Genomic DNA, 23,990 nt, shown 5'->3' on the forward strand with positions numbered 1-23,990 from the left:
ATATTCCTTTTAAGGGGACGTAAGTAATACAACTCTTTAGCCAAAACGGTAACTTTTACATAGAGTGGTAACCCTTCGATCGTGTAAGTTGTAAACAAAAATAGTACTAAAATAGATCTGTAGATTATTAATCTTTCAATTTTGACTATATGATCTTGTAGCTCTAAATCTTACATATCCTTTGACTGTTTATAATCTCTTGAGTAAAAAAATTAGTATTGTATTATTGTATATCTAGCATATCGTCACGGGGTGTGTCATTTAAATTGTTTGATTCAGTATGAACGTTTATCATACAATCATAGTTTATGAGTAAAGTAATTTAGTAAGTCGTCATTGTCTGCGACTGAGCGCTGCATTTTACATACAATCTATTAATTATTAGATCTATCTATACATAGAGAGCCCCAGATCTAGTCATCTAGATGTTATCCTATCAAATCCACACTCAACCAACGGTGGCGTTGTTTTAATTTAGTAGCTATAATTATAATTTTATAATATATTTTCGTAGACAGGATCATGAGTATCATTAACATGACATGAGTTGATTTATTATATTAGTAGATTAATATAAGATACGGGCTTATCATGACATTTCATTATGTCACTTAGAGTCCATGTTAAATTGCGCTGGAAACACGCGCAGCGCAGTAACCCAGTAACCGAGTAAAGTTTTTAATTTTGAGACAAAATCTAGACTTTAGTGACTAGCCATATCTGAATCTAGATCTAGATTAGACCTAGACTATGCACAACATCCACAATCACATTATCTCACATGCGGTTTCTAAATCTAGAATCTACATATATCTTAATTAATAACCTAAATAATAGAGCAAACACACACATTTTACAAATAAACAGCATATATTTTACATAAAATTAATACAAATAAAAGCTGCAATGAAAGTTAACATGATGAAATAAAATAAGTGGGTGTTGGAATGACTGTGTTCTATTAGTGTAGACATGATATAAGCGACTATAATAAGAGTACATAGAGTCTAGATCTAAATAATAATTATAATTATGGATCTCTTTTTAAAAAAAAAAAAGGCTAGAAAAATATTCTTTAGTTCAACTAATATTTGCAAAATAAAGAAATTAAACCTATTAGATCCCTTTCATAAAGTAAAATTTGCTTCTGTGTAGGCTCAGAAAAATAATAAATATAATTTAAAAAAATGTTAGTCAATTTTTAAATTAATGAATAATTGATTTCATATTAATTATGAAATTGATATTAAACTCAAATTGATTATAAAGTTTAATCAATTGAGGCATACAGGCCTGTAATTTATGAATATTTGTAATTTATAAGATAAGATGGTAGTGCTACCTCACTTTAAACTGTATACCTCAAGACCTATAAGAATGATTGGTGGAAATATAATATAAACTAGAACCAGGGCTTTTTTTGTGACGGTACGCACTGGTACTTCATACCTGCACCTTTTTGAAAAAATTATTACTTTTCTTGCATTTTAACCTATATTATTAATTTTTAGTAGCTAAAAGTTAGGCGATCAACTACTGAGTACTGGCACCTATATATAATCACTGACTACTGGCACCTATTTTTTTTTACAAAAAAGCACTGACTTGAACTATTGTTAAACACTGTCATAGACCAGTGGTAGATCATTTATATACCCACTAGTTAGATAAAAATAACAATCTTGGTACTAGAAGACTGAAAAACTTTAATAATATTATAGAAATGTGTGGATAATAACAGGAAAATTGCAATGGATCTTTATTTTACTAAGTTTTAAAATTGCTTGTAAAATAAATATTTTAATGTGATTTACTTCAAATCCACTGTCTAGGCCATCATGTATGCTTATACCATACCAGCCGAACACAGCAATCATGGATGTTTTTACACCTTAGAGATTATTCAATAAGCTTTTTTTTTTCTTGTTACTGAATATACACTACATTTATTTGTTGTTAAAGTTGTCTTCCCAATTGTCGTTACTTTTAACTGTAATGCTTTCCCATTTTACTTTTAATGGAGCACAGCACTTGATATGTTAATTTGAAACACATAGAAAAATTGTACTATAATGGTTATATGTAGTTCAAATAATAAAAAAAAACTGAACTTCCCCATTGTGTGTTCTATGTTTAGTAACCTCTTATAGGTATACATAATTCAGATATTGTCTAAAATATCCCATAAAAATATGGTGGTTGTGCTACTTTATGTTAGTAAATAAATTAGACCTATCGATCAAATGGTTGTTTAGTATTTCCAAATGTGTGCCTGAAGAAAAAGACCTATGATAGTGCATGGGTTCTCAACCTGTCTGTCACAACCCCCCTTGGGGGTTGTATGATGATTTTCCTGGGTCATAACACCTGAAAATGTAGAAAATTTTCATGGTTAGTAAGCCTATTTTTTTTTTTTTTTACTATAATTGTCATTCATCAATAGAAGTTGAACCAGAACTAAATGAGAATCATTTCAAACATTTTAATTATCACAACATAAATTCTCATAACAGTTTAAATTAATGTCCATCAAATAAATGCAACCTTGCCACAGCAGATTCAGAGATATTATTTCTATAGTGAAGATTTATGTACGTAATTTGAAAAGCACATCTGTTTATAATTGGTAATACGACATCATCTTGTAATGTTCTTTGCGATCTATGGGGCAGATGATGTTAAGGTCATCTGTTTCTTTGGCCAACGGCTAACAAGCAGGGTGTTATGTGGCCAGCACAACGACCAACTGCCTTTACTTTCCCCAATTAAAGTCAGGTACCCATTAGAGTTGGGTGGACTCAGGGGCACCCTAAAAATCCCGAAATTCAAAATCCCAGTCTTCACCGAGATAGGACCCCAGGTTCAGAAGCAGAGCGCTTAACCACTCAGCCACCGCGCCCAACAATGCCCTTTACTAGTCATAATAATTCAGTTTCTTTAGTGTTTGACGTTAGTGTGGGTTCTATATGTAGATAATTATTCACTTGCAAAAACACAAAGGATTTTACTGTTAGGGGTTGCCACATGGTAGGAAAATACAGAAAGGGGTTGCAGAACTAAAAAGGTTGAGAACTGCTGTTATGGTTTCTCTGACAGAAACAATCATTAAATTAATATGTAACATTCTATTACCATTCTATTTCTGTTAGAGTATAAATTCAGTGAAAGCAACAACAACAACAACTCTGATAGGCTTTACTGATAACATTGTTTACTAGTTCTAGTGACATTGGTCTGACCAACTTAAATATAGCCAGACAATCCCAATGTCTTTATAATTGGTTGTATTGATATTGAAGTAAGAAGCAGGATTATCTTCACAATTTGTTACTGTGACTTTGATCGAGTATTAAGCTCTTTTTCTTTTCATACAGTGAAAATATTATAACTTTTATTATCAATTTTCAATTTAAAAATTTCACTTGTTTTGATTACTTAAACTAGTTTTATATTGATAGGTACTTTATATTCAAAGTATGAATGTACTTTTAAAAAAATGTAATGTGTTTTTAATGTAATTGATTGATTTTGAAGTTTTAGCTGACGATGTGAAATGCTGAATGTTAGAATTTTGAGAGAGTATCTTATCTTATCAATTATAGATGTTACTTTTAGAAAGAAGATAATTACATCCTATGTGTATTCATGCATTAATCTAATCATACATATTAATTAGAGGAGTAAACTCTGCTAAGCTATTAACTTTCTTGGTTGATTCCATGCTCTAATGGGACCAGGGAAGAAGGAGCAGTTGTATGAATTTGTCTTAGCATATGGAATAAGAAATGTGCCTTTGTCAGTGTGTCTTTTGAGTATTTTATTAGCTTTTTGTATTTGTAAATTATCATTCAGTGTTTTATAATTTCAACTTAACTTTTTAGTCTTCTTTTCTAAAGTGTCTCTAAATTTAGTGCCTCTACAAATGGTGTTACTCAAGTCAAATGTAAACACAAAAAGCTCATCGCTCTGTTCTGCATTTGTTTTATTTTTTTCTTAAGTTGAGGGTTCCCCTACAGAGGATGCATTTTCTAATATTGTATGATTAAAGCTTCTATTGGAAAGACTAAGAATGGTTTTCATTGAGAAATGCATTAATCTCTTTCATGTTTTATACTTGATTTAAAAAATACCCTAATAGTTAGGACCATTGTTGACCTTGATATATACTGTTATGTGTAGATACGGTGTCAAAGGTGACCTACAATAGGAACAAAGTGTTACATAAGTTTTTTTTCTTAATCTGAAAGTGTCAAAAATGTTTGTATTTGTTATATATTTTTATCTTCATTACTTTGACAGGTTTTTCAATTATTTGTGAAAAAAGAACTTGATTTTCAAAATGACTGAGGTATTTTTTTTTTATTTAGCCATATTATATTATCTTAAATATTCAAGTTTAAAAAACAAATAAAAAAAATACTTATGAAACTTATGATTAAAAAAAAAAACATAACAAATTAAAATTTTTAGTTTTATGAGTTACTTTATGTTGTGCAATACATTTGAGATACATATCTGTTTCTGTTACTCCTAGGGCAATAAATTATGGGGTGGCCGTTTTACTGGAGCTGTTGATCCATTAATGGAGAAATTTAATGCATCTATTCATTTTGACAAGAGAATGTGGAAGGCTGACCTTCAGGTACAACATTCAAAGTGAATAGTATAAAATAATTACATCTTATAAGTAATTTTTTTCCTATTAAAGAGTTGTATTACATCAAGCCCCACTGTAATTTATTCTTGACAAATTTAATTTTTGGACAAAATTTAAATTGATTGTTATCATGTGATTGTTTTGTGAACAGTCATTCCATAATCAATCATTTTCCCGTTATGCTAAATTTCAAAATAATAATGTAACTAAAATAAAATGAGTTCTATGTATACAATATTAAAAAGTTTTGTTTGTTTGTTTAAAGGGAAGTATGGCTTATGTTTTAGCTCTACATAAAGCTAACCTAATCACAGCTGAGGAGAGAGAGGATATTTATGAAGGATTATTAAAGGTAATCATTTTTGTGTTTTCTATTAAAACACTTCCCTCTTGGCATTTATGATATATCATAAAAGAAAACAAGATAATTGTTTTTGACATACATTTATTTACTTATTAAATGATTGGTGTCAGAAAAAGGTTAAGAAAATGCTTCATTGATGCATTATATATTGACCTCAGGTTAGCCATGAATGGGAAGCTGGCACCTTTGAAATCAAGCCTGGGGATGAAGATGTGCACACAGCTAATGAAAGGCGACTAAAGGTTAGTGTATTTAACACTTTAACTTATAAGTTACAAATGGTGTTTCAAAAAAAGATTATTATGATCAAGTTCATTACTTTTGCATGTAATTTAATTCCTGATTGTTTTAGGAACTGATTGGCCCAGTTGGAGGTAAGCTGCATACCGGACGTAGTCGCAATGATCAGGTGGCCACTGACATGCGACTTTGGTTTGTTGACAAGAGTAGAACCTTGATCAAGTGCATCACAGAACTTGTTGGTGTCATGATAGAGAGGGCTCAAGTGTAAGTGACATATTTCTTTGAAAAGATTTTTTGTTAGCCTGGTCTTTAACCTTTGGACATAGAAACAGATGACCTTAAAACATCATCTGCCCCATATATCACAAGATCTGAAAGGGAAATGTTTTAGAAAGTATTATGCAGCCTATTTATCTTAAAAATGTTAAAGCAATTTTTCTTAGTCTATAAAGAGTTTTTATATGATGTTATGATCTCGGAAAGTAAAAGTAATTTTTAAAAATATTTTTGGTGTGAACATTTCTCAAACTCTTTAATACATTGAATTGTTATATATTCAAAATAAATACAAACTCGCAAAACATTCGCTCTTTGATCCAGTAGTTATGGCTATTTGTATTTGAAAATATAATAGATGTCGTTAAAAATTATCATGATATTTAAATTTGTTATTTTTTGCAAATGATCTTTTATGAAGACTTTTTTTATTGAACTTGTTCACTTACAATACATCTTACAATTTATCATGATGATATATATTATGTTTTTTTGCCTAAATGTTTTACTTAAATTTGAGTCCTTTTTAAAGAATTATGATTTTAGAATCATTAGAATTTTAAATTAAAACTCTTATATCATATATTGATTTGGTATAACCTATGTTTAAAATGTTTCTTTTTATAAATAGAGAAATCGACCAACTTATGCCTGGTTACACTCACCTTCAGAGAGCCCAGCCCATCCGTTGGAGCCATTGGCTTCTCAGGTTAGCAAATATAGAATAATACTAATATATTGCTACTAATATATTGCTTAGTCCAGTGTCATAGGAACTATGTATGGATTATCTCATAGAAATGAGATGAATGTTTGGGCATTAGCTATGGTCAAAACAATCTTGTCCACACAGCATTTACTCCCCTCCACACAGCTGATGTGTCCAAAGGAGGAGTAGATTGAGTTTGGGATCAGCGGCGTCACAGGCTCTGCCAGGGTGTAACGCAAGTTGTCTAAGGAAGGATTGCCGGATTTTGATTTTTTTGTCAGGGTTGAGTCCTGAAGCCTTTCCTATGTTTGGGTATAGCTGCAAGGCAGCAGAGGTTTGAATTCAGAGTTTTCCTTCTCCTAGGTGGGTAGCCAGTCAAGGCTAATGAGCCACTCCTATCTGAAGCTCACTGGCTTAGGCACCAATTACTCGCTATTTTTTCCACTTCTCCTGTCATGATGACAGATCTGCCAGACCTAATATCTGAGCCTCACATGAAGGCCAGAAGTCAAGACTGGTTGTCAGAGGCTATGTCAGGTGCATGCCATTGGAAGCATTTTGTAAGTAGTGGAGTGCTTATATTCATTATCATTATAACAACTTTACACAACCATATAATATATAATAATAATGTAACTTTAGTAACCATCCCAAAGTCCATTTGAGTATAAAGGCAGCTACATTTTATTATCTGTGAGTGAACAATGATAAAATGCACCAACACCTTAAGTAATTGATCATGTTTTTCAAATATTTCGATGCTTCTAGGACTTGATTTTTTTCTTACCCAGACCCAAGTAAGGATCTTGTTTCCATCTTAGACAAAGGCATTCTCCTTAAATTTCAAGAGATTTTGTTTATTACATATTGTTTTCAAATTTTGTTTAGCTATGCAGTAATGTTACAGAGAGATGTGGACAGATTATTGGAGATCAGAAAAAGAACATCAACATTGGTCTTAGGCAGGTAAGTCTGAGCTAAGAGTTATCAGAAACATGCTAACTAAACACAGGGGTCTCCAAGCTTAGAACTTTTGAAGCCTTTTTACAAAGTTGATATCAACTCACGGTCTGTCTGGTCCAAATCTTGTACATGTTAATTCTCCCACTTCCCATTCCCTGATCAAGTTGAAACTTTGCGCAATTATTCATTGTCAATGACAACACATCAATGGAAAAAATTAACCAATTAGTTAATTAATTAGTGGTACTTAATTATTTTGTTTTATAGAAAACAGAGATAAATATTGAAGTATTGATCAATATGGTTGCAATTGTGTTGTTATGTCCCTTGTATAATCTTTGTTAAAATGTTTAAAACATATTTTGGTTGTTTAAAAATACAATTTGGATCATATTTTATCAAGGTAAAAGAGTGAAAGTCTTTTAAGAAATCCATTTACTTTTTTGTACATACTGGCCAATTTATAGTTTGAAATCTTTAATAGAATAAACTGGCTAGTTAAACTTGAATCATATTGCTCATCAGTCTTAGAAGAAAAGAAATAGTTGGTAAAATTTTCAATGTTATATTCTCCTGATCTTAGTGGTGCTTTAGCAGGGAACCCATTCAACATTGATAGAGAGCTTTTGAAGCAAGGTAATTCTTACACACTAAGTTGTTGATTTAATGTTTGGTTTTACAAGATTTAATTGAGTCTAGTAAAATTTAAATATGAAATTAAGTTTGGCTTTTCCTTGTCTGTTTCTGTGGTTAACCAAAAAAAAAAAATAAATAAATGGCTTTCATTTTTCAAGCACATCTTAAGATACCCATTAAAAGGTTGCCATCAGAAGTTAGACATGATATATTTCATTCATGTACTAAGTACTTTTTCTCTGGGCCACTAAATCACTACTGCCACAGTGGGTTCCAAGGATTCACACTGCTCTTCTTTTATTCAACATTGTTATCAGCATCAAGTCTACACAAAGTAGATACAAATGTTCTCAAACAGAGCTGAATGTATTTCGGCAGTGTTATTTTTTTTACCAAATTAAGTTTAGGCAATCATTTAAGCTTGGAAAGATTATTTCAAATGTATTTTTCCAAGATTATGTTCAGAATTATGTATATGAATGATATTGGTTACTATGCCATCTAAAGTGAGCATGAAATTTGTTGACACTGTTGTTTTTTTGTCCTGATCACCCCAAAGTTCTCATCTCATTCCTCGTTGATGACACCTAACTATTTTGTCCAACATTAATATTTACAGTTTGTATTGACCTACTTAGACTTACACTTAGTTAGATCCTCCAGCGCCGTGCTTTCTATTGGGCAGCAAGCTGTCTCCATAAAGATCTGCCACTGGCAATGCCTGAAGCCTCTTCCTTCTTGGTGTCCACTGTTCTTAGGTCTTCCGTGAAAGTGTGGTGCCAAATTATAAAAAGACGCCTCTGTTTGCATTTTCCTTGTATTGGCCTCCATGTCATTGCAACTCTTGATATGCGTAATTCATTCTGTCATGAGGGCATGTCACTCAAACCTCACGCTCAGTCACAACCTCATTAAGTAGCCAATTCTATTTATAGCTTATAGCAGTGATGCCCAAAGTACGGCCCGCGGGCCAGATCCGGCCCGCGACGTAAGTCCATCCGGCCCGCCGAAATGTCGGCATAAAGTGTTGAAAATCCCCCCTTTTTCCAAAAAAAAATTCAAAAATTTATCTTTACTTACGTTAGGGGCTTCGGGCCCTCAACATATTTGTTTTATAAAGAAAGTGTGGCTGTTTTAAAAAAATAACAACATATAAACGACATTATGAAACAAATATGACGGCATTCTTGGTTTGAGCCGCGAATAAAATAAGCATAGAAATAGGAGGATTGATGAGTATATTTACCAAAAAAATTTACTCCGTTGTAAAGCTAGCTACAATGTTGCTGATATTTTAAGTAGAAAAATGAAGCCATCTTCTGACTCGGGGAAAAAAAGATAAATTTCAAATAGCCCATTAATTAATGACGCACAGGATCTACGGGTTTCAGGTCAATATCGTTTTTGTAGGCCTACTTTTTGTTCATGTGGCCCGCGACACGAGTGTCGGAAATAAAAATGGCCCGCTGGTCGAATTAGGTTGGGCATCACTGGCTTATAGTATCTTAAATATAGCTTAAGTAAAGCATTGCTTTTTTTTTTACTGGAAACAATCATACTTTCTAATACTTTTACTAATAACTATACTAATAACTTTTGTTATTAAAATCTTAGTCCTGTTAAAACACTGATAGAATTATTTCAAGCCGCGTTTTTATTATCAACTTTTCAAACAGAACTTCATATGGAGAGGATCTCACTCAACAGTCTGGATGCTGTCAGTGATAGAGACTTTGTTGGTACATAATTTTTAATCATGTCTTTTGTGTTCCATCTCAATGTTGTTTGTTTACTTAAAATTCTTATTGATATTTTGTATTAGTCTTTATAGTTTAATGAATCCAAACTTTTTTTTTTACACACACACGCAAATAATTTTTTGTTTTCAAAATCAAAGTTATAACTGAAGATGAACATTGAACAATCAAAACACTGAACATTACAAAAAGTAAAATAAAAAATTTATTAATTCTAATTACGATTGGACCCTAAAACTTTGGTAACTTTTATTATGTAGTTGACAATTTTGATAATGTTAGCTTCTTCGTGTATTTCTTAATTGCAAAATTACACAATAGAAAGATATTGTTTATTATAACATTAAAATGTCTGATAACATACAATGAATTTTCAGCGGAATTTTTGTTCTGGGCATCTTTGCTGGGTGTACACTTAAGCCGCTGGGCTGAAGATCTGATTTTATATACCACAAAAGAATTTGGGTTTGTGACTCTCTCGGATGCTTACAGGTAATAAGACATTAGTCTATATCATACTTTATTTAATGGTTCTGTCTCTGTTACAAAATATTAGACTAAATATTTGCCCTACTTTATCTTCTTATATAATACAGACGTTGCTTCAAAAAAGAAGATAATTATGTACTATGCGTCATGCATTTAGTCATGCATAACCAATGACCTAAATTCTGCCCAGTCACTGGTTTTCCTGGCTAGCTCAGGCAACCCATTCCATGCTCTAATAGCACTAGGGAAAAAAGAGCATTTGTACAAATTTGTCCTAGCATATGGAACAAGAAATGTGCCTTTATCTTTGTGTCTGAGTATTTTATTAAACTTTGTTTTTGTATTTGAAGATTATGGTTCAGTGTTTTATGTATAATTGCTACTTTACTTTTAAGTCTTCTATCCTGAAGGCTTTCTAAATTTAGTGATTTTACTAAAGGTGTTACACTAGTCAAATGTGAATATTCATTTGTTATGAATCTCACTGCTCTATTTTGTGTCTTCCAGTTTCTTAATGTTTTCTTGAGTTGAGGGGTCCCAAACAGAGGATGCATATTCTATTAATGGCCTAACCAAGGTTAAATAACATTTTAGTTTTTCTTATTTGATTTATAGAAATTTCTTTTAATAAAGCCTAATGCTTTGCTTGATTATTTAATATTTTCATCATATGTGGACTCCATAAAAGTTTTTCATTTATTATACCAACAATTCACAACCATGGAGCATGACATGCTGATAGTAGGGGCGCAAATATCTTTTTTTTTTCAAGGGACAAATATTGTGACCTATTTTCATTGCCATTATTATTTAAAATAGTGATCAAGTAATACTAATGTGTAAAAATGTAATTAGTAAATAAAGAGATGTCTTTTCATTTCAAGTCTGACCTTGTATACATTTTTTTTTCAAGAGATATCTTCAGAATGATCAACTCATAATGTTTTCTTGCAGAATACATTCTGGTCCCAACAAATTCAATTCTATCTGCATCTATCACGTCAGAATGGTCAAATGTTTCTCTTGTGCCTTATCATTGATCTGTGGATGTCTTTTCATGACCACAAGAGGCCTGTTACAAACTTTGGCTGTTTAAAACATTATCCTATGATGATCAAGACAAAGCTCTCTATCAGTTTAGTGCTGGCCTTTCTGGTCCCCCTCTTTACTTTATTTGACTTGCCTTCTTTTTACTATGAATTAATCAGCCTGCAGTTGCCAGTATAAGGAATTTCTTCAGCTCTGAATGCAGGAAGTTGTTTTGGGATGTTCACAGACAACTGGTTGAAAGACAGTGCTTTATATAACTGGGGAGACAATGGGCTTTCAATATGTCCTCACAACACAAGCTGTTCTAGTGACATTACATCTTTGTCAATTGTTAGCCTTTAAAAACAAGTGATCCTTAAAATCATTAGCCCCAGACTTGAAATAAAATTGTAGGCTTTCTATACATAAGTTTATCTAGTGTGGCCATAGTTCATTTTGTGCTGTTTGCCTCTTAACCAAATAATTTTAGTGTATCTTAGTTTTACATCATTGCATGGCTCATGGTAACATAATGTAACTCCCAAGTTGCAAAACCAGACTATTATTTTGATTCATAAGTGACAAGTTCAAACCCAGCATGTATTGTCCTTCATGTCTATCCTGATGTCCTACTTGTAACTTGTTTATATCAATTGGCTCTATCATAGCACAGGCAGCAGCTTGATGCCTCAGAAGAAGAACAGTGACAGTCTAGAGCTGATCAGAGGAAGGTCTGGGAGGCTGTTTGGTAATGTAAGTGTTTGGTAATGTGAGTATCTTTTCTTTGATTTGGCATTTAGCTTGGAATTAGAAGTCACACAATGGCACACTTTTAATTCTTTTGTTTCCTCAACAGTGTTCAGGCTTCATGATGACCTTGAAAGGAATCCCTAGCACTTATAACAAGGACCTTCAGGTATCTATTGCATTGATGGGCACAAGTCTCTTTTGTTGACACAAATGAAAGCACAATTTAATTTCAAGGAATTTTTCTTCAACTTTTTACTTCAAAAGGCATTCTAAACACTATACAAATGTGGATTACACAATATTCTGCTTTTTACACTTTAAAAACTAGTTGTGAATCCAGCAGGCACAAATTATCCTGACTTTTAGTAGAATGATAGATTGTTTTAAATTTCTCTGTTCTTTGCCTGGTAGTGAAAGGATCAAATTGTGTAGATTTAGTGCAGCTGTAATTTAGTAGATGCAAGATGTCACTTGAAGATTGTAAAAGTTTTAGAGAGAAATATTTCTTCAAGAGGTGGGGCTTATGTTTGTTGTAAAAAATGCTTTATAAACTAATTAGCTAGTATTATGGTGGTGCAGGGTTTGAGTGGTAAAGTGCTTGGCTTCCAAATCAGGGTCCCAGTTTCAAATCCTGGTGAAGACTGGGATTTTTTATTTCAAGATCTTAGGGTGCCTCTAAGTCCACCCATATTGGTACCTGACATTCTTTGGGGAAAAGTAAAGGTGGTTGATAATTGTGCTGGCCACATGACACCCTCATTAACTGTAAGCCACAGAAAAATAAGACAATAGAAACAGCTAATATTATGTGCTTTGGATGTATACATCAAACATTTGAAGGGAAAGATAATTAAACTCATCCATTAATGTTTTGTCTATGTCACTTGTACTATAAGAGAAGATAAATACGAACACTTAAAATGTCTGTTATCAGGAAGACAAGGAAGCCATGTTTGACACCTATGATACAGTTTGTTCAGTCCTACAGATTGCTACTGGAGTCCTGTCAACACTTAAGGTAATGAATCTTGTTGCCTTGAACTTTCATATTTCCTGGAACTAAAACAAGTCACATAGTCTAAGCATGCATATTTTTTAATTGGTGTATGTACTATACTGTTTATATGAAATTCTCTTACATATAAAGATTTTCATGTCAAATAATTTTTTCTCTTTGTAAATATTGAACCTTATGTTGTAATAGACTTAATAATCGAAATGGTAAAGAAAATAGCTAGTGATTTATGTACTAAGCAATTTGTCTATCTAGTAAGTTCTTACTGCTCATGAAACACTGCAAGCACAGGGGCCATCCAAATAATATATTATAACTTTTTCAAAACAAAACATAGCTCTGTAGTTCAGTTTTTTTGCTAAGTCTCTCATCTCATCTGTACCTTGACTTTCATCATAGAGGTGCTGTGACAGTTCGCATAACCAAATCCCTCAATTTTCCGGGTCAGCAGCAGGATATGAAGAGAGAGAGGCTGGTCTATTATTTTATGTTATCCAGCCTGCTTTTCTTATGCTCCCTCCACTGTACCTTGAAGGATGACTTTTGATAGTGAGCCATGTCTTACAATATGACGAACCAGCTCAGCTTTAGTCTCTTCACAGTATTGAGGAGTTTTTCCTTCTTGCCATCCAGAGTGTTGTCTTATAAAAGTGAAAACTCATTTGTCTTATTTCCTGGTATCTGATACCCAGCATTTTTTTGTAGCATTTATGCTTAAGTATAATCAGAGTTTTTCAATATGCATAAATATTGAAGTCTTTTAAGATACCTACCACATATCTCCAATTTCTGAAATAGCTTATTCCACCTCTTCACCAGATACATCCTGACAATATGGTGAAAGCTTTAAGTCCTGATATGTTGGCTACAGATGTTGCTTACTATCTAGTCAGAAAGGGGGTAAGATGGATGTATTTAACTTAGCACAGTTGTAACAATATAAAATGTAACATAAAAAAGAACATTTCCTTTACTAAAAGAAAAAAAAAAGTGGCTCATGTAACATGTATATTTTGCCCTGTGTAACAGTTGCCTTTCCGTGAAGCCCATGGCATGGCTGGTTTGTGTGTAGCATTGGCTGAGAAGCAGAACATCTCAGTGTCTCAGTTATCCCACAAAGACTTCCACTCAGTCAGGTAATTGTTTTAGTCTTATGTAAGCCTTAGAAGTCATGGCTATGTTTTTAGATTCACCACTATTTGGAACCTTTTTTATCTGGCCTTCTTGATCATGAAAAAATAGCATTTTTTTTAAGCTTTTCTACTATTTAAACTTGTAAGTATGATTTCTAACCCATTATCTCCCTTTGTTATATTTGGTGCCATCTGTAGGGCAGCTGATGTAAAGGTAATCTGTAGCTAGCATAATGACCAACCACCTTTTCTTTCTCGAACTTATGTCAGCTAACCATCAGAGCTGGGTTGACTAAAGATACTGAAGTACAAAATCCCTACCTAGACTAAAATTAAAACCAGAGAGATCTTGGTTCAGAAGCCAAGTGCTCTACCACTGAGCCACCATACCCCTCCGAATGTGACATTTGGGAAAAAAAATTTTTTGCAAAGCTAATATCCATCTAGATTATTTAAAAGCTTTTTTTTTTTTTGCAACATATCTTTTGCTCTTTGAATTCCTAGACAAACGTCAAGTTGTTCTGCTACTTTGAACCAGAAGCCAAAAATAATAACTTTTGATGTACTGTGGTGTGTATTTGTTGCATACTTTGTAGTGGCATAATGACACATGTGTGAAACATTTAGTTCAAATGTGTTGTTGCAGTTCACTGTTTGAAGATGACATCACCAAAGTATGGGATTACAACACCTCAGTAGAGCAATACACTGCTGCAGGCGGCACCTCTAAGTCAAGTGTCAAGTATCAAATTGAGCAGCTCAAGTCCTGGTTGGAAAGTGTGACACAGTCAGATAAGTCTGTGCAGAGCATTTAAGAGAAAAAAATTTAAATCACTGGTGCTTGTTAAGACATTTTTTTTTAAAGTTTTATCTTTATAATGGTCTAGTGTTTGAAATTCTTTAAAAGGGTTTATGAAATAGAAGCTTAATAACAAAAATAAAAAGGTTGTATTTGTACTTAATAATAATTTGATTCAAACCACAGCTAATAATTTTAATAAATTGATTAATATTTTGTCCTGTTATTTGTTTGACTAATTGATAGTCCACGTTCCCTTGTCTTGAGTGCAACATTTGATTATCATGTCAAACGTATTAACCTTTGTTTTTTTCTCAAAGGATTATTTCACATCAGGAAAAGAAAGCATGTTGAATACAATTAATTCCAATCAATTACTTTTGAGCTAATTGTCTACTGGAGTCATCACCAAACAAAAAATATTGTTTGTGTGTCCAGAGCTTCTCCCCTCAGAGAGCAATTGAACATATCATGTTTGAACTTTAGCTACTGCGACCAGTAAGCTATTGAAATGTTTTAATTTTAGATACAGGGTTGTTTCTTTTTTTTCAACCAGTATCTATTTTGGATATTCATTTAGAATCAAATATGTGAAAAAAAGAAAGTATTTAAATTATTTCTCATTTAAATTTTGAATTAAGAAAGAAATAGATGATTTTTAAAATGTTCTTTTGAATGTCTTTTTAAATGTCTTGTCAAATTAAAATTATATACATATAAAACAATTTATATATCTTTGCTTTCTTAATTGCTATGTCATCTTTACTTTTGATTCAAACAATAATAAAAATGATGTAATCAGTTTTTTCACAGCTTTAAAGAAGACAAAGTATTCAATTGGTTTTATAAATGAATGTGTTAGTGTAAAGCAGAAATAAAGTGAAGTTTAAATGTAATGAAAATAAATTGACATTTTTGTGCAGTATGAATTGGATTCTGGGGACTTTACTAATACAAATGTTGTATGATATAATGACTTTTAGTATTTATACCATTTTCAAAACTATTAGCTAAAAACAACAAATAGCACACACGTTTTATTCTTTACAACACATTCACACTATAATGAGATCTTTGGTCAATTGGGTATAAATTATTTACTTCTCTAAAGGTGTTCTACTTCAGCAGCACCATCTAAAGATATTTCAGTCAACAGATACAAAGTAACAGCTGTATATTATTGAAGAGATTTGTTGTAAAGATCTTTCATTGACTAGTCATATAGTAATTGGAAATGTTCTATGGACTATAACTGCCCACCTCCCCTTTCCCAAAATATATATATATATACAGAATGTACTTACAAAACTATTATACAGATCGTATGGTTTTATTGACTTGATATTTAATTGTTTTTTGTTTTTTTCTTTTATTTCAAAGCAATTAATTTTTTGGGTTTTTCTTTTTTAAAAGTTACTGTGTGTGTAATTTGTTCACAAGTGAATTGTGCATTGATTGACACATTTTCTACAGTATTAACTTGTTTTGTGCATTTAAAAAGCAAAAGCTGTTGTATTTGATTGGCTCTATCAATGCCACCCCCAAACATTACACAATGTGTACAGCTTTTTGTGAGTTCACATTTTTAACAAATATTATGCAATCATTTTGTTTTTATGAAATAAAATAAATGAGAAAGAATTTTTAAAAAATAATCTTTTCTTTATTGGTTTTCTTAATCTAGTTATAATAGTTACACAAAAACATAGTTGTAAAGTTACACAAGATAGTTATAAAATGACACAATATGTGACTCCAAAATACAGCCTACAAGTACAAGTAATAAATCAAATATTTTGCTGAGCTGATTATGATAAAAGTAATACAAGTCGTTGCCCAGGAAACACAAATATATCAACAATAACAAAATATTTCGTTTTAGTAGGAAGCTAGAGAGAATAATGCTTTAGCTTTATAATAATTATAATACTTTAGACATTCCAATGTTGGCATGTCTTAATAACTATGTAGATCTAAGGAATATTTTTGCTGCCATTGGTAAGGCACTGAGAAGCTTGAGCAGTACTGTATTCTTTCTAATGGCTCAAACATTTGAGAACATTATATATACAATTAGGACACAAACTTGCAAGGTTAATAATGTACCACTTTAAAAATTGTTGTTTCTTACATGTCCTTATTGTGAAAGTCACTGCATAACATAATACAAAGGTAGAAATGAGTTAGTTTGGCTACACCAAAAATCTATACTATCTACAATCACAGACATAATAAACATATTTAGAATGTCAATCAATACATTGTCAAAAAGATGAAAACTTAGCTGTCTAAAAGATGACTGAACAGGACTAATCACTTTAGTCAAATAAGTCTTACTTGTGACAGCAACGCAAATAAATAAATAATGCTATAAAGTCAATTAAATTGCTAATTATATTGTGGGGGTCAAAAAGAATCTAACATTTTTAAGTACATATTTTTACATGTACAAATGTTTAAATATTTCATAAATTTTAGTACCACTGCGCTTAAGGTTTATTTTGTATGCACATTGTATAACATTAAAATGTTTTAACTTATGCTAGACTTTTAAGAGTTTTGGATTTAAATAACAAACCATTTAGAATGGCACTACATAGATGTAAATAACAAGAGCTGAAAGATAAATTTAAGAGAGGTACTTTTACAAATGTACTAGTCGTACAAACTTCATTTAATAGAGACGTTAAAAGAACTTCAGTAAAAGTACCCTATTTTTTAGCATGTACCCCGTACAAGACTAGTAAAAACAAAATCGTACAACACACACTCATATAATCCGCATGTGCAAAGCGACATAAAGTTGTTGCTCATCAGACGTCTGTCCCTCGAAACGCAGTCGTGCTCCAGTTGTGCTTCCACTAAGAGTGAAACATGCGTGTGAAATACGAGCCAACGGCCATATCTGTAAGAGGCCTATGTTGTTTCGACAGTAAGTCGTTGACCTAGTTATTTGCTAGATTGTGCAGGGGAAATCAACAACACGGGTATTCTTTAGTGTGCAGCATGTGTAGTTAATGTTTATTAATTATAATCAGTAGCATACTCAGTAGAGCTTTTAAAGTCTGAAAATACCAAAGCGTAATTCATATACAGCCGATTTTAAGCTGTAAGTTTGTGCAGTTGCTGCTACAATAGCGCTGCCGGAAGACTGTATGACGATGAAAAGTCAGTTCGCGAATGGCGAAAAGACATTGAAAGTCTACAGCAAATTAATCCCAGCAAAAGAGCTCATAGAGGGGGGAAAGGTTAGGTGGCCACAGCTGGAGACAAACCTCGCAGTACAGGGCAGTGTCAATTGTTGGTATCAAACTGAAGGCCAAAATAATGACTGCTGAAATAAAGATGGATAATTTCACTAGTGGAAACAACTGGGTTTTTTAAATTCATGAGACTAATCAGCTGTTGGTTCGTTCGTTGGCCAGAAACTGGGAATCGGGGAATAAAAGTTAAAGACTTTTTGTTAGAAAGGATATCGTAGAACAGAATTGAAATCCTTCCGCTGGATGAGGTGATTGAGGTACCCATGTCATTTGTTATTCTGGCTAATCGCACTGTAGCGGAAAGTGGGTGTAAAACAGTTGCTATTACCACAACTGGACATGAACGCACCTGCTTCACGGTTGTCCTGGCGAGCTCCCCGTGACAAGTTGAGACCAATGATCATATTCAAAAGAGTGACATAATGCCACGTGAGAAACTGCCTCAGGGAGTAATCGTACCGTACAATAGAAAAGGACGTGATGAATGAGTGGACTGAACGATGGTATCGTGCTAGACAGAGTGGATTCTTGCTGCCAAAGTCGTTGTTGATTTTGTGGCTGCACAATGAACCGTCTGTTCACAAACAGATCAATAAGGCCGGTGCGCACATTCCATGTGGCTTAACATGTAAGCTTCAGCCATTTAGCATGGCTGTCATCCATTCAAGTGTCCGCAACGAATGGGAGATATGACTGAGTGAAGGAGAACAGAGACCTGCTCTATACACTGAAGCTAATGGGTGCTGGCAGCAAATCAGCGATGAAACTACTCGCAGTGGTTTCAAGAAGCCGGGTTTACTAACAATTAGTGAAGCTAATTCAGAGCCAGCAGTAGATGGCAGCTTCATTTTGGCTAACAATGTGAGCGCTGTTACTGATGATGATGAAGACAAGAGAGATTTATAACACAACTGCTGCTGCTGCCAACATGCTTCGTTTATTGGAAGAGAGTGAATAGGATTCAAGTTTCGATGGCTTCACTAAGTCTAGCGAGGACAGTGACGTTAGTGAGACTGCATGCGTTGTAGTCTATACGTTTCGATATGACCGGTATCGGTAGATGCTTACTTGCCTGTCACAATTGATTACAGTTATAGTAAAGATTCTCTGCCACATCGGTACTATTTGTTTTCTTGAAGTTTATAATGAGATGTTTATAAAGCTTTCCAATGCACATTTCACAACCACACAGCGAACTATAGGAGTTATAAAGACCCACCGGTATGTCCATAGTTCCCGTTGTGCTATAATTATTAGTAAAATAAATTTAGTAAAAACGTGTATAACCCGCGGGTCATATGCGCGAACATACTGCACCGGAAAACAGAATGATACACATGGTTCTTCAAATGAAATAGTGATTTGCTATATCAACAAATTAATATTATTCAGAATGTAAGTTAACAATGTTGAAAACCAAGAAAAAAAAAGTTGATACAGAGAATTTCTGTAAAACACAAATCGTCAAATGTACTGGCTCACATATCATTCAAAATCACAACAGAGGTATTCAATTCTTCACTAAGAGGCCTTTATTATCATTAACAGAATTTGCAGAGGAAAAAACAACATCTATCTTGAGTTGTTTTTTTTAAACCTCTTTCAGAGTTGTAGATAATGTAGATCCATATAACAAAAAACTGCCTCTTTTATTTTACTATTAAACATTTTGCACCTATTTCAAGCTGGATGAGGGTAATGGTAATATACTTTTAATAACACTTTTATTTGTTGATATCTTTGCATGACATGGAAGGCCAGCACAAACAAGAGAGGCTTTTCCTTAAGGGAGCCACTAAAAACACTACTACCCATAAGGTCTTAGATTATTTTTGACCAATCATACTTCATTTAGATTATTTTTGACCAATCCTACTTCATCTTCTCAGTTTTCTCAGCACTCAATGGGACTGGAGGAAAAAAAAATCTTGTTGATACTTTTATGTTCAATGCAATTAAAGCTCAAATGTTCCTTCAAGTTTATTTCCATTTATCCTTAGTGTCATCACAGTTCCCATGCAGCAGACAATATAAAAAAAAACATTTGTATATAATTTTAAATAAAGAACAGAATAATGACTATCATAAAATTAAAATGACTAGCTTTCCAATATGATTAATTTTTAACACCCAAGATGATTAGATCTTCATAACGACTAGATTAGATCTGAATTAAAAAATGAAAGACTATAATAACAGGGCTTTCAAAACAAACTTCTCACAAGTGACATAGTTCTTTTCCCATGTTACAACTTTATATCTGGAATGAAGACAATTTTACTCATCACTCAAACTTGTGGTTGGTGAGGAAATTAAAAACTTGGATTATGTGTGTGTGTGTGTGTAATAAGCTAAAATATAGGAATATAAATTAAGAGATTATGTAGTTATACTAAAAAATTATGTAAAATTGTAAAATACACCTTCGCAAAAATTCACATAAATGCAAGTATGAATGAAACAAAAATCAAGTGTGGATCACAACATGTGTCTTCATCAATGAATTGAAATGTATTTCTTTGACAGTTTTCTCAAAGTAAAAATATAAAATTAAACACTTAACCCAAAAAGTAAGCAGACAGCTGCAGAGTGAATACATAAACAATGTAATAGCTAAAGACAACAACAAAAACCTATGGTCATACATTAAGTCTAAGAAAATGGAAACAACAGGCGTAGCGCCATTAAAAGATGAACATAACATAATACATAATGAAACTAAAGCAAACATTCTAAACAAATACTTTGCATCAGCATTCTCAGCCCCAGGAGACAAAGACATATTACTGAATTTGAACCAAGTAGACAACATAGAAGATATAGTAGTACAAGAAAATGGAATTCAAAAACTATTAGCCAACACCAAACCAAATAAAGCTTCTGGACCTGATGGTATTCCAGCTAGATTACTCAAAGAACTAAGTAATGAGCTAGCCCCAGTGTTCAAAATACTCTTTCAGGCTTCACTTAACCAGGGCAGAGTACCAAAGGACTGGAAAGAAGCTAATGTCACCCCCCTATTTAAAAAAGGAGAAAAATCTGACCCAGGAAACTACAGACCAGTATCACTTACCAGCATCACATGTAAAATCCTAGAACACATAATATGTAGCAACATTATAAACCACTTAGACAAACATAATGTCCCCACACCATACCAACATGGCTTTAGGAAATATAGATCATGTGAAACACAACTAATAGGACTAATTGATGATTTTTCAAAAGGTTTAGATAATAGCGAACAAATAGATGCTATCTTACTAGATTTTTCTAAGGCTTTTGACAAAGTTCACCACCATAGTTTGCTTAAAAAATTAAAATATTTCGGCATTAATGGTCCACTGCATCAGTGGATTAAAGACTTTCTGATAGGGAGAGAACAAACTGTAATAATAAATGGCTCTAAATCAACACTGATAACAGTAAACTCAGGTGTACCTCAAGGAACAGTCTTGGGTCCACTACTATTTTTAATTTACATAAATGATTTACCAAATTGCATTACTTCAGGAACAAAAGTCAGATTATTTGCAGACGATTGCATAATATATAGAACAATAAAAACAACACAAGACACAGATATTTTACAAAGAAAATTAGATGAATTACAGAAATGGGAATCAAATTGGAGCATGTCTTTCCACCCAGAAAAATGTCAGTTGTTAAGAGTAACAAAAAAAACTAAAACAAATTAATTCCACTTATCTTATTCATGGCAAACCAGTAACACAGACTAAAAACGCAAAATACCTAGGTGTTATAATAAATGAAAAACTGTCATGGAATCCACATATTGATGAAACTACAAAAAAATCAAACAAAGCATTAGGATTTATTAAAAGAAATTTCTATAAATCAAATAAGAACATAAAACTAAAATGTTATTTAACCTTGGTTAGGCCAATAATAGAATATGCATCCTCTGTTTGGGACCCCTCAACTCAAGAAAACATTAAGAAACTAGAACAGACACAAAATAGAGCAGTGCGATTCATAACAAACGAATATTCACATTTGACTAGAGTAACACCTTTATTAAAATCACTAAATTTAGAAAGCCTTCAGGACAGAAGGCTCAAAAGTAAAGTAGCAATAATACATAAAACACTGAACCATAATCTTCAAATACAAAAACAAAATTTAATAAAATACTCTGAAAGACACAAAGATAAAGGCACATTCCTCGTCCCATATGCTAGGACCAATTTGTACAAATACTCCTTCTTCCCTAGTGTTATTAGAGCATGGAATGGGTTGCCTGAGCTAGCCAGGAAAACCAGTGACTTGGCAGAATTTAAGTCATTGGTTAATATGCATGACTAAATGCATGACGCGTAGGACGTAATCATCTTCTTTTTTGAAGTAACGTCTGTATTATATAAGATAAGATAAGATAAGAAAACAGAAACTGAAAAAGAATCCAATGCTCAACATTAATAATACTTTTTAAAAAACTCCTCCAAAAAATGACTTATATTTCCTAATTTTATCACTGTTAAAAATAAAGCTTACAAAAAGCTTGGGGATGGAGTGAAAAATCATTCTACTGTAAATCCAACAGGCAATCCCATGAATTTTATTCATGATTTCAACTTTGGACTAAAGCCCCAAAATTCACCAGTTTGAATGGGTACCTGTTCTCTGCTGAGGAAAATAAACATGGTTCAATGATGACTTAGAAACAGGTAAACTGAACTACAAAATGGATTGCTAGATCTTGATGAAAAACTTACTAACTAAAGCTAAAACCAAATATTTATGTTACAGTATCATAACAGTTGCAATTTAAAATACTCAATATGGCACTAAAAAATATCACAAGGCATTTCTATATGACATTATAAAACAAAAATCAAAGTACAAATTAAATGCATAAAAGAATTCTTGTGGGGATGTACCTTTCTTAGTTTGTTAGTCTTACAAGTTGCTTAGTTTTATAACTAAACTAAAAAAAAAAATATTGTAAGCATTTTAGGTCACACCATAAAAAGTACTGTATGAATCAGGCTTAAAGAAACAAACTCACCATTTCATCAATAGAGATATAAAAACAACAACATTTTAATGAAAATGTAACAATAATTTAAATTGCACTTAATTTACAATAAACTTTAAACAACATCCAAGTAAATAGAAGATTTTTTTCTAAAGCTTGAATACCTCTGTTAACTGTCAACAATATTTCAGTGGATTGATAAAAAGGAATCAACATAAAACAAGTAGAAATAATTGTTATGGATCTGTACCACAATCATGGACATACACTGTGGTAAACAAATTGTCTTTATGAAACATTGGCAGATACTTAGCCTTGGCCAACACTACATCTGGACAAAACAAAATACAATAAAATACATTAATTTAATAACTGGGCAAATAAACTCATAGCTTTACAAATTATTTATTTACACAGAATTAAATTTTGTTTGATAAGTTGCAAACATTTTTTAAAGACAGAAAATGTATTATGCAGCAAGAAATAACAAATATTGAGGTACAATTCCATTACAATCATGAAGAGCATCCTAAATAAACAATTACATAATATAAATAAACATCCCATGATTAGTTACCCTGTATACAAAATATTAATCTTCTTGTTTAAATAATTGATTTTAACCTCTAAGTGACGCACATGGGGAGTGTTAGGTGTTTAAGAGTTTGTTTCTGAAGTATGAACAGGTGAATTTTTAGTATTGAAACTTTAGGATATTCCTGATCTAATGAGATTCTAGAATTGGAGAAAATAGCCAGACGAATTAATACAAACCATTAGCCATAGAAACCCTTCTTTTACATCCTGTTTTTATTGACTTGCATGTCATGAAGGATATTTTACTTGTCATAAGGCAATGTGCTGTGCAGTCTATACTTTAACCAACATGTGTCCAATAAATAATGCTT

General features: G+C 32.5%; 1 protein-coding gene and 1 long non-coding RNA gene across 6 annotated transcripts in view; one reads left to right on the forward strand and one right to left on the reverse strand.

The window, feature by feature from the left end:
• On the forward strand, positions 1-16,475 carry LOC106053853 (argininosuccinate lyase-like). Of its 4 annotated transcripts, none has more exons than XM_056007317.1 (17): positions 1-83; positions 4,300-4,348; positions 4,535-4,642; positions 4,923-5,009; positions 5,180-5,263; positions 5,374-5,528; positions 6,172-6,249; positions 7,138-7,215; positions 7,796-7,848; positions 9,525-9,587; positions 9,983-10,097; positions 11,792-11,876; positions 11,980-12,039; positions 12,808-12,891; positions 13,708-13,788; positions 13,918-14,024; positions 14,668-16,475. In XM_056007317.1, exons 2-17 carry the CDS (start codon positions 4,340-4,342, stop codon positions 14,834-14,836), a joined length of 1,416 nt encoding a protein of 471 aa, XP_055863292.1. In that variant the 5' UTR covers positions 1-83; positions 4,300-4,339; the 3' UTR covers positions 14,837-16,475. The 4 variants fall into 4 exon arrangements, with proteins under 4 accessions (XP_055863292.1, XP_055863293.1, XP_013064948.1 ...); XM_056007318.1 differs by lacking the exon at positions 1-83 and adding an exon at positions 117-203; XM_013209494.2 differs by lacking the exon at positions 1-83 and adding an exon at positions 3,178-3,298.
• The window catches only part of LOC106053854 (uncharacterized), a 12,529-nt gene continuing 5,000 nt past the window's right edge, over positions 16,462-23,990 (reverse strand). For both annotated transcript variants that reach the window (XR_001215323.2, XR_001215324.2), the window contains exon 4: positions 16,462-23,413. This is a non-coding gene — a long non-coding RNA (uncharacterized LOC106053854). The remainder of the gene's footprint in view (positions 23,414-23,990) is intronic.

This window comes from Biomphalaria glabrata, chromosome 12 (genome assembly GCF_947242115.1).
Source record: "Biomphalaria glabrata chromosome 12, xgBioGlab47.1, whole genome shotgun sequence".
Classification (NCBI taxonomy): domain Eukaryota; kingdom Metazoa; phylum Mollusca; class Gastropoda; family Planorbidae; genus Biomphalaria; species Biomphalaria glabrata.